This window comes from Oncorhynchus mykiss, chromosome 1 (assembly GCF_013265735.2).
Source record: "Oncorhynchus mykiss isolate Arlee chromosome 1, USDA_OmykA_1.1, whole genome shotgun sequence".
Lineage (NCBI taxonomy): Eukaryota > Metazoa > Chordata > Actinopteri > Salmoniformes > Salmonidae > Oncorhynchus > Oncorhynchus mykiss.
In genome coordinates this window covers 76,851,048-76,863,121 of record NC_048565.1, presented here as the reverse complement: position 1 = coordinate 76,863,121, position 12,074 = coordinate 76,851,048, and the positions used below count along the sequence as shown (strand labels likewise).

At 41.1% G+C, this 12,074-nt stretch overlaps 1 protein-coding gene across 1 annotated transcript in view; it reads right to left on the bottom strand.

The window, feature by feature from the left end:
• Positions 1 to 12,074, bottom strand: part of LOC110532693 (formin-2) — a 51,943-nt gene that overhangs the window by 1,101 nt on the left and 38,768 nt on the right. The window contains exons 15-17 of the mRNA XM_036989873.1: positions 6,568 to 6,619; positions 3,410 to 3,559; positions 347 to 428 (exon numbers count right to left, since the gene is read on the bottom strand). Of these exons, the coding sequence (XP_036845768.1) occupies positions 347 to 428; positions 3,410 to 3,559; positions 6,568 to 6,619 (284 nt within the window). The remainder of the gene's footprint in view (positions 1 to 346; positions 429 to 3,409; positions 3,560 to 6,567; positions 6,620 to 12,074) is intronic.

The window sequence follows — 12,074 nt, the reverse complement described above, 5'->3', positions numbered from 1 at the left end:
TAAATGAATTCACCCCCGCATTTTGACACTAAAATAAAGTGGTAACGGGGGTGGAGGGGGGATTTCTACAGAGATTTTAAAAACTAGGAGCGAGAAGGGGGAAAATACAGTTGTAGGATCTTAATTTGATCACTCCTTTGTTGTTGAGAATTTTCCATGCAGATGAGCTTCGTGATTTACATAAATCGACTATTCATTAAAATCCTATTGCTGCATGATTATTTTCTGTGACAGTAAAGGTCAAATTAAGTTCCTACATCTGTATTTTATGGGGAATAAAGAGACAGAAAGCGGTTAGGAGAAAATGGTTTAGGAAGAAGGAAAAAGAGACTTAAAGAGAACTCACTATTCCAGAGGACTGTTTGGGTTTGACGCTGTACGAGACCTTCTCTCTGGCTTGTTTGAAAACCTCCTCTGCCGTTTTCAGTCTGAAAAGACACCACTAGTTTCAGCCATGCATTTGTAATATACACACGCTTGCATTTGAAATGTACCTTCTCCTAGAAATGGAGATAAGGTATGTTTGCAGTAGTAAAAGGTCAGGCAACTCAGCAGTGAGGTTTTCCAGGCAAGGTTTGGGTCTCTGCTGTTTATACAGGAGAAAGTTATGGGTGACCAGTTCCAATGTTTTAAGAAGCCCATTTCTGATCCACTGTGATGATAGAGACAGGTTTAAACCATTCAGTGGCCTGACTCTCAACACTGCACACAGTAAAAAAAAAAAAAAAACACATTCTAGACAGTACATTCATGTGTGTGTTTGTCCAAATTTGGTATGCCTTTGTAGTAAGTCAGGTTGGGGGCGGGGGGGGGGGGTGGGGGGGGGGGGGGGGGCTCTACATTTCCCAATTGTCTAGATGGTGGTAGGCCAAATAGGTAATGATTACAACTTTGTTTTAATCATTTCCCGCAAATTAACAAAACACAAGACATTACTTTTTATTTTTACAAGTACATATCACAATGTAATCTACATCCAGCAGAACGAAACAATTAGCATTTGTTGACTTTTCAAATGTTATCTCCAAAACCATCAAACCACTGGAAGCTAACAGAATCGCCCATGTGTTCTTTTCATTATTGGGGTTATGAAACCGATCTGGGTCGTTTCAACTCTTCTCTTTCTTATCTTGTCTATGAATTTGAATGACTCTGATAGGATCTAATAGTGAACATGTGATGCATGCTATTGAAAACTCATGTTTGGGGATCATTCCTTCCAACACTGAAGATTCAACACTCATCTATGGCAACTCCTGACTTTCTGCTTGATATTTACCTCACAGGGTAGGTTCAATAGAAATATGAGTATATCTATATGAATCAAAATGTAAGTTTGTCTGATACATTTCCCTTCTACGAGATTATTACATAAAACATGTATTGCATTCTGGGATTAATGGTGTTCGGTTGCTTCAGCATCCTTGGTTGTTACAACACACAGCATTCTCTATTGTTTCAAGGGGAGTCGAAGAGCTCAAGGTGCACGACATTTGACCTCAATCAAGGTGCTTTATTCTTCACATTAAGCTGACAGATGGCTTCACATGGCTTGTCAAGGTAATGTGCTTGGTGTGCTTGAAGGTGAATGTGAAACAGTAGGTTCCTTGTGTTCCAGGGAGATATACAGTGCCTTCGGGAAAAGTATTCAGACCTTTTCTAAGATTGATTAAATTGTTTTTTTTGTCATTAATCTACACACAATACCCCATAATGTCAAAGCAAAAATAGGTTTTTAGAAATGTTTGCTAATTTATTAAAAGTGAAAAACTGAAATATGACATAAGTTATACGTTTTCAGACCCTTTACTCAGTACTTTGTTGAAGCACCTTTGGCAGCGATTATAGAATCGAGTCTTCTTGGGTATGATGCTACAAGCTTGGCACACCTGTATTTGGGGAGTTCTCCCATTATTCTCTGCAGATCCTCTCAAGCTGTCAGGTTGGACGGGGAGCGTTGCTTCACAGCTATTCTCAGGTTTCTCCTCAGATGTTCGATCGGGTTCAAGCCTATGCTCTGGTTGGGCCACTCAAGGACATTCAGAAACTTGTCGAGAAGTCACTCCTGAATTGTCTTGTCTGTGTGCTTGGGGTCGTTGTCCTTTTGGAATGTGAACCTTCGCCCCAGTCTGAGGTCCTGAGCGCTTTGGAGCAGGTTTTCATCAAGGATCTCTCTGTACTTTTCTACGTTCATATTTCCCTCGATCTTGACTAGTCTCCCTGTCCCTGCTGCTGAAAAACATTCCCACAGCATGATGCTGCCACCACCATGCTTCACCGTAGGGATGGTGCCAGGTTTCCTCGAGACGTGACGCTTGGCATTCAGGCCAAAGAGTTCAATCTTGGTTTCATCAAACCAGAGAATCTTGTTATCTCATGGTCTGAGAGTCTTTAGGTGCCTTTTGGCAAACTCCAGATGGGCTGTTATGTGCCTTTTACATAAAGGCCTGATTGGTGGAGTGCTGCAGAGATGGTTGTCCTTCGGGAAGGTTCTCCCATCTCCAAAGAGGAACTCTAGAGCTCTGTCAGAGTAAACATTGGGTTCTTGATCATCTCCCTGACCAAAGCCCTTCTCCCCGATTTATGAGTTTGACCGGGCGGCCAGCTCTAGGAAGAGCCTTGGTGGTTCCAAACGTCTTACATTTAAGAATGATGGAGGCCGCTGTGTTCTTGGTGACCTTCAATGCTGCAGACATGCCCCCATCCAACCTGACAGAGCTTGAGAGAATCTGCAGAGAATAATGGGAGAAACTCCTGAAATACAGGTGTGCTAAGCTTGTAGCATCCATAATAAATACAATACAAATACACAATCCTGTCTCGGCGCTCTATGGACAATTCCATTGACCTCATGGCTTGGTTTTGGCTCTGACATGCACTGTCAACTGTGGGACCTTATATAGACAGGTCGGTCTCTTTCCAAATCATGTCCAATCAATTGAATTTACCACAGGTCGACTCCCATCAAGTTGTAGAAACATCTCAATGGAAACAGGATGCACCTGAGCTCAATTTCGAGTCTAATAGCAAAGGGTAAATATATATATATATATATATATTTTAATAAATGTGCAAACATTTCTAAAAGCCAGTTTTTGCTTTGTCATTATGGTGTATTGTGTGTAGATTGCTCTTTTTTTCTAATCCATTTTAGAATAAGGCTGTAACGTAATAAAATGTGGAAAAAGTCAAAGCTCTGAATACTTTCCGAAGGCACTATAGTAGTAAAAGTAGACATGTAGATTTGACATGTACCGTACAGTCGACCTGTGGTAGGTCTGTAGAAGTTCAGAACATATGTTGTACAACCCTCCCCAAAGTAAGACCCAGCAAAGAGTGGCATTCATTGAATAGGATGGACTCAACACACATAAAAGAACTGCAAAACACAGCTTGCACCAATCCTTACCGTTCCTGTAACCTCAGTTTGTTTTCCTTCTTCCAAAGATCTTTGAAATCAGTGGAGAACTCATGCCACACAGAAAACAGCGTGTTGGGAGAGACTTCCTTCTCGCCCGCCTTGGCCTTGACTGAAAAGAACATGCTCAGCTCCAAAAAACTGAGGATAGAGAGAACAAAAACATTACATCAAACCCAAAATACACAAATTACAATAGTAGATTACAGAAACACTAAGTTATTGTGAAACCTGTAGGCTTATAATAAATATGTGAAATGTGAAAGTTAATCTTGGAAAAATAAGAGCATTTCAGAAAAACACTTGATATGGAAGTATGCTAAGTAAAGGTGACTGGGCATTTCAGAACACAAAGAAATACTAGAATGTATTAGCTGGCACAATCACATTCTTTCCTAACTCAATAACATAAAGTGATATTATCCCTCTACACATAACATTCCAAATGAATAGGTTATAAACCCTTTAAAGGGAATGAATCTCACTGTGCTCAAGTCTCAGAGACAAACACATAAAGGGAGAGAGAGACAAACACATAAATAAATGGAGAGCGAGAGAGAGAGACAAACACATAAAGAAAGGAAGAGAGAGAGAGACAAATATATAACACAAAGAAAAGGAGACACAACAACACATAAAGGGAGAGAGAGAGACAACACATAAGGAAAGGGAGAGAGACAAACATAAAGAAAGGGAGAGAGAGACAAACATAAAGAAAGGGAGAGAGAGAGACAAACACATAAAGGGAGAGAGACAAACACATAAATAAATGGAGAGCGAGAGAGAGAGACAAACACATAAAGAAAGGGAGAGAGACAAACACATAAAGAAAGGAAGAGAGAGACAAACACATAAAGAAAGGAAGAGAGAGCGAGACAAATATATAACACAAAGAAAAGGAGAGAGACAGAGAGAGACAACACATAAAGAAAGGAAGAGAGACAAACACATAAAGAAAGGGAGAGAGACAAACACATAAAGAAAGGAAGAGAGAGACAAACACATAAAGAAAGGAAGAGAGAGCGAGACAAATATATAACACAAAGAAAAGGAGAGAGACAGAGAGAGACAACACATAAAGAAAGGGAGAGAGACAACACATAAAGAAAGGGAGAGAGACAAACACATAAAGAAAGGGAGAGAGAGACAAACACATAAAGAAAGGAAGAGAGAGCGAGACAAATATATAACACAAAGAAAAGGAGAGAGACAGAGAGAGACAACACATAAAGAAAGGGAGAGAGACAACACATAAAGAAAGGGAGAGAGACAAACACATAAAGAAAGGGAGAGAGAGACAAACACATAAAGAAAGGGAGAGAGAGAGACAAACACAAAGAAAGGGAGAGAGAGAGAGAAACACATAAAGGGAGAGAGACAAACACAAAGAAAGGGAGAGAGAGAGACAAACACATAAAGAAAGGGAGAGAGAGAGACAAACACATAAAGGGAGAGAGAGAGAGACAAACACAAAGAAAGGGAGAGAGAGAGACAAACACATAAAGGGAGAGAGAGAGACAAACACAAAGGGAGAGAGAGACAAACACATAAAGGGAGAGAGAGACAAACACATAAAGGGAGAGAGAGACAAACACATAAAGGGAGAGAGAGAGACAAACAAAAAGAAAGGGAGAGAGAGACAAACACATAAAAAAGGTAGAGAGAGACAAACACAAAGGGAGAGAGAGAGAGACAAACACATAAAGGGAGAGAGAGACAAACACATAAAGGGAGAGAGAGAGACAAACACATAAAGAAAGGGAGAGAGAGAGACAAACACATAAAGAAAGGGAGAGAGAGAGACAAACACATAAAGGGAGAGAGAGAGACAAACACAAAGAAAGGGAGAGAGAGAGACAAACACAAAGGGAGAGCAAGAGACAAACACAAAGAAAGGGAGAGCGAGAGACAAACACAAAGGGAGAGATAGAGACAAACACAAAGAAAGGGAGAGAGAGAGACAAACACAAAGAAAGGGAGAGAGAGAGACAAACACATAAAGGGAGAGAGAGAGAGACAAACACAAAGAAAGGGAGAGAGAGAGACAAACACATAAAGGGAGAGAGAGAGACAAACACAAAGGGAGAGAGAGAGACAAACACACAAAGGGAGAGAGAGAGACAAACACACAAAGGGAGAGAGAGAGACAAACACAAAGAAAGGGAGAGAGAGAGACAAACACAAAGAAAGGGAGAGAAAGACAAACACATAAAGGGAGAGAGAGAGACAAACACATAAAGAAAGGGAGAGAGAGACAAACACAAAGGGAGAGAGAGAGACAAACACACAAAGGGAGAGAGAGAGACAAACACAAAGAAAGGGAGAGAGAGAGACAAACACAAAGAAAGGGAGAGAGAGACAAACACAAAGAAAGGGAGAGAGAGACAAACACACAAAGGGAGAGAGAGACAAACACAAAGAAAGGGAGAGAGAGACAAACACACAAAGGGAGAGAGAGACAAACACACAAAGGGAGAGAGAGACAAACACATAAAGGGAGAGAGAGAGACAAACACACAAAGGGAGAGAGAGACAAACACACAAAGGGAGAGAGAGACAAACACATAAAGGGAGAGAGAGAGACAAACACAAAGAAAGGGAGAGAGAGAGACAAACACATAAAGGGAGAGAGAGAGACAAACACAAAGAAAGGGAGAGAGAGACAAACACATAAAGGGAGAGAGAGAGAGAGACAAACACTTAAAGGGAGAGAGAAAGACAAACACATAAAGAAAGGGAGAAAGAGAGAGACAAACAGGAGAGAAAGATAAATAGAGGAAGAGAGAGCACACGTGAAAGTGACAAATGCCCTGGTTTTGTGCTTGATCAATACCCGGGAGTTTGGAGGGAACACATTCCTGCCTAGTGTTAACAGAAGCCTGGAGCCAACGCTGTCTACTCTGTCTCTGCTTGGATAAACAACCCAGACACTGGATGTCTTCAGTCTATCACAGGAGCCGCAGTATAGGCCATCTATAGGTAGAGGTACATGTTCCATGTAGCCTGGGGATCTAAACATTGATGAAGGACAGTAAAGAGTGAACTTAGCTGATAATTTTGTAAGCTGTACTTACAAAATTATCATTGTCACAATGTTATCATACTGCAGCTCTAACAGCTGAAAAAAATATAATCAGGTGTATTCTTACATCTTGTGAGTGTTCTCTAGTTGTGTTTCTTGTGCCTCCAGATCAGTTTTTGCTGTGAGAGAAAAAATAGTCAGAATATAGGCATAATAAGCCACTCAACAGGACAACATCATACAGTAGGCAAAGTTCAGCAGTAATGGATCATTATAGAAACATGTGGCACTCCATCCCATGAGCTACTGTAGTTACCAGTTCAGTTACTATGGACAACATGAAGATACAATGCGATGATGATAACAATGTGGCCGGTTACACATAAGCCATAAACAAGGTTTAATTATTAGTATTGATAAATACGCTTCAAAAGTATGTGGACACCCCTTCAAATTAGTGGATTCTGCTATTTCAGTCACACCCATTGCTGACAGGTGTATAAAATTGAGCACACAGCCACACAATCTCCATAGACAAGCATTGGCAGTAGAATGACCTGTACTGAAGAGCTCAGTGACTTTCAATGTGGCACCGTCATAGGATGCCACCTTTCCAACAAGTCAGTTTGTTAAATTTCTGGCCTTCTAGAGCCGCCGGTCAACTGTAAGTTGCTGTTATTGTAAAGTGGAAACGTCTAGGAGCAACAACGTCTCGGCCGCGAAGTGGTAGGCCATACAAGCTCACAGAACGAAATTGCCAAATGCTGAACCGTGTAGTGCATAAACATCATCTGTCCTCAGGTGCAACACTCACTACCGAGTTCTAAACTGCCTCTGGAAGCAACATCACCACAAGAACCGTTCATTGGAAGCTTCATGAAATGGGTTTCCATGGCCAAGCAGCCACACACAAGCCTAAGATCACCATGAGCAATGCAAAGCGTCGGCTGAGTGGTGTAACGCTCGCCGCCATAGGACTCTGGAGCAGTGGAAGCAGTTTACTGGAGTGATAAATTACGCTTCACCATCTGGCAGTCCGATGGATGAATCTGAGTTTGGCGGATGCCAGGAGAACGCTACCTACCCCAATGCATAGTACCAACTGTAAAGTTTGGTGGAGGAGGAATAATGGTCTGGGGCTGTTTGTATGCTTAGTTCCAGTGAAGGGAAATCTTAACGCTACAGCATACAATGACTTTCTAGACGATTCTGTGCTTCCAAATTTGTTGCAATAGTTTGGGATAAGCCCTTTCCTGTTTCAGCATGACAATGCCCCCGTGCACGAAGCGAGGTCCATACATAAATGTTTTGTCGGTGTAGAAGAACTGACTGGCCTGCACAGAGCTCTGACCTCAACCCCATCGAATACCTTTGGGATGAATTGGAACACCAACTGCGAGCCAGGCCTAATTTCCCAACTTCAGTGCCCGACCTCACTAATGCTCTTGTGGCTGAATGGAAGCAATGTTCAAGCATCTAGTGGAAATCCTTCCCAAAAGAGTGGAGGTTGTTATAGCAGTTATAGCAACTCCATAGTAAAAATCATAAAAATCAATGGATTTTGGAAATAGATGTTTGATGTCCATATACTTTTGTCCATTCTAGTGTTGCTTATACAATTTCTCATATAGGCAGAATGACTGGGTTTCCCCTGTATAGACAGTTTACACAGGATTTCACACATCAACATTAATAACACTTGCTGTCATTTTCAGGGTTAGTTCATGCAATTGAGTGTTGAACTGACTGCGGTGGCACCACTGTGTTCTTTGTGTACATTTAGTATTAGTTCAGGGAATTATTGTGAAATATCCTCAAACTCAGAGGAATTCTAGAAGTTATCCTTGGTCTTAGGAAGATTTTTTCATAATTCCCTCTCCAATTCTCTTTTCCACCATGTATAAACAAAGATGTTGATTCGACGTACAATTGTAAGGTAACCAGCTGCAATAGGATAGTGAGTTTGCAAAAATAATTATGTGTTAAGCAAACTCACAATCCTATCGCAGCTGCTTGCCTTACAAATGTACAACGAATCAACATCTTATAAATGTTTTTTGATGTACAGCGCAGTTCATTTTCATTGAGATATTGAGGAAGTCTGTGATACTGTAACCAAGGTGTTCTGGTGAACCAGTCTTTTTCTGAGACCTGACTTGCATTAGCTCCCTGAGAAAATGCCTATAGGCCAACGTTTTAGCTGAGTGGGCTAACACAGTCTTGTAGTACGCAGACGAGGATGTCAAAGCGAAGGTGAACTGTACCTTAGGTGGTTTGGTGAACCACGCTTGCTTTTGGACTGACAACAGTCTTGTGGCATGCATGCAACCCAGGTTCAAACCTAGCCAATCTCATCTGCGTGTTTCACCAGCTATATTGCTTTCACACACAATCCTATATGGTAGATAGATACCATATAAGACATGTTGTTAGTAGCCTTCAAGGGCAGCTTCCAAATCCATAGCAACCTAAAACCTATAGCCTCTTCATAGCCTTCCAAGACATCCACTAAAGTAGACGGGTAGGAATCTTTCTTGGCATGGATCTTCGGCCTGTCTTTATCGAGGGAACATCAAATCACTGCGTGTAATTGAAGCCAGAGCGACATCTAAGAAACCTTGACATGTCCAATGGGACGATCACTTTTGTCCACGGCTCCCTGTACTAAATCATTCTAATACTGATCCTCTCTTCTACATCTGCTTCCTATTGCTCATCAATAACCAATCAGAAATCTGAACAGGATGGACGTCATCAGATCAATGCAACAGAATAACAATCAGCAAAGAAGTATGGAATCCATTTTAAATCCATCCAAAATGTCATACAACATGGACTGTATGTGGTGAGTTAATACAGGCCTTCTATACACATGTACACTACCGTTCAAAAGTTTGTGGTCACTTAGAAATGTCCTTCCTCTGTCCAATGTCTGTGTTCTTTTGCCCATCTTAATCTTTTATTTTTATTGGCCAGTCTGAGATATGGCTTTTTCTTTGCAACTCTGCCTAGAAGGCCAGCATCCCGGAGTTGCCTCTTCACTGTTGACGTTGAGACTGGTGTTTTGCGGGTACTGCTTAATGAAGCTGCCAGTTGAGGACTTGTGAGGCATCTGTTTCTCAAACTAGACTCTCAAATCTACTTGTCCTCTTGCTCAATTGTGCACCGGGGCCTCCCACTCCTCTTTCTATTCTGGTTAGAGCCAGTTTGTGCTGTTCCGAGAAGGGAGTAGTACACAGTGTTGAACGAGATCTTCAGTTTCTTGGCAATTTCTTGCATGGAATAGCTTTCATTTCTCAGAACAAGAATAGACTGACGAGTTTCAGAAGAAAGTTATTTGTTTCTGGCCATTTTGAGCCTGTAATCGAACCCACAAATATGCTCCAGATACTCAACTAGTGTAAAGAAGGCCAGTTTAATTGTTTCTTTAATCAGAACAACAGTTTTCAGCTGTGCTAACATAATTTCAAAAGGGTTTTCTGATGATCAATTAGCCTTTTAAAATTATAAACTTGGATTCGCTAACACAACATGCAATTGGAACACAGGAGTGATAGTTGCTGATGACGGGCCTCTGTACGCCTATGTAGATATTCCATTAAAAATCAGCCGTTTCCAGCTACAATAGTCATTTACAACGTTAACAATGTCTACACTGTATTTCTGATCAATTTGATGTTATTTTAATGGACTTAAAAATGAGCTTTACTTTAAAAAATAAAGGACATTTCTAAGTGACCCCAAACTTTTAAACGGTAGCGTAAGTACCTGTCTAGAGGTTTAAAAATAGATTCTGGACAACACCGAATAAATCTTATCTGACATGGTATGAGTAGGCAACCCTTGTAACCAAGGCAGTAATCAGTCCCCTAAAGAGAGCACGCAGACAATATTAGTAATCTTAATATTTCCATCAGAAACAGATAATCACATGGCCAATGTTCTGTTCGGAGGCACAGCGACTCCATCAAAGGCATCGCATGCATGAGAATCTGTGAAACAAGCGGGGAAAATCGAGCTAGACCAAACAGTGCCGTTCCTACGAGTCCCCTTTCACTGTTATTCTGTGGTTAGTTTCATGGTCAGAAAATAAACAAGAGTGGTGGAAACTGTGGAGCCAGAAACTGTTTAACTCCAGGGTCTGAAATGATAGAAATAACACAAATAAGACATTGCTGTTGTTGCTTTTTTTTGCCGCAGTGGAGGCAACCAGCGAATTTAGTCTGGAGCCTTCCAAGTCACATGTCAGTGTTACGCCGAACATTCCTCTCTCTGAGGACAACCTCGTCATTTGCATCAAAGGGAAAACCCAATATTTATTTCAGAGAGACGCTTTCATCCAGGCTTCCTTTAAAGTTGGACTCAAGGACAGTGAGCAACATAGCAGAAGAGCATGTGTTATAGATTACCAACTCTCATTTGAATACAACATCACTTGAGAAGGGGCCAGTGAGCTCAGAATTACAAGAAGAATGGGAACAGTTAGCTAGAAATAGCCTGCTATGTAAAACTGCCTAGAATGATATCCTACATGTTTTAATAGACATGAAAACCAAACCTAATTTTCTCTGTTATGATGAGCATAGTTCCATTATTTTAAACAGATTTTCTACGCTTTACCTCAGTGTTAAGTAAGTTAAAAGGACTGAGATACAGGGGTGAAGGTACTCTTTTACAGGAGGTTGTTGAAAGGGTCTGGGAGGGAGGGTGATAACAAACACACTGTGGTCAAATGAAAACAAACATGGTCGATCACAAAGGGAAGGCGCTAGGTGGATTCATCATCAGCGCTCGTTCCACTGCTAATTCATCATCCCTGTTTTAACTGTTCCCAGGGTAAACAGCTTCCTCCAAGTGTTTATTTGATTTCCTGGTATGACAGAGGGAGGAATGGAGAGAACGAGAGAGTAAACGAGTGAGGTTGAGAGAGGAGGCTCTTCCAGAGGCCATAAAGTAAAAAGAGAAAGAAAATAGGTGAAGAATGAATAGGAGGAGGAAGACAAGGACAAACCAGATTGCTATTACAGTTACACTATCTAACCTGTCAGGGTCCAATCCTGCCTATAGCCCTCATTATGTGTTCATGTTTGGCCTGGATGTACGTCTGCTCTTGAAATGTCTTTCAGACAGAGGTCAAAGGCTCAGCTAACAGGTGCTGCTGCAGCTCATCATAACAGGGACAAAGCTGAAACAATAGCCTTGAGTTATTCAATGCAGTCTGGTGTAAGCAAAGGTCTCCATGGAAACTGCGTTGATTCAAATAAAAATCTAATCAAACTGTATTTGTCACGTACACAGTTTATATCAGGTATAAAATGTGCAGTGAAATGCTAGCTCCCTCAACATTGCAGTACAATAAAGTTATAAGAAGGTAATATGCATTGCAATAACCTGATATGTATACAATGTACAACATAGATTATGAGTGTGCTATGCCAATTATGACTGTATTTACAATATAAAGTGAGAAGTGACTTGGTCGTTCAGTTGAATAAATAGTATATAATAGAACAGCAGCATTGACTGTGTGTGTGTGTGTGTGTGTGTCTGTGTTTGTGTGTCTGTGTGTGTGTGTGTGTGTGTCTGTGTGTGTGTCTGTGTGTGCGTGTGTGTGTGTCTGTGTGTCTGTGTGTG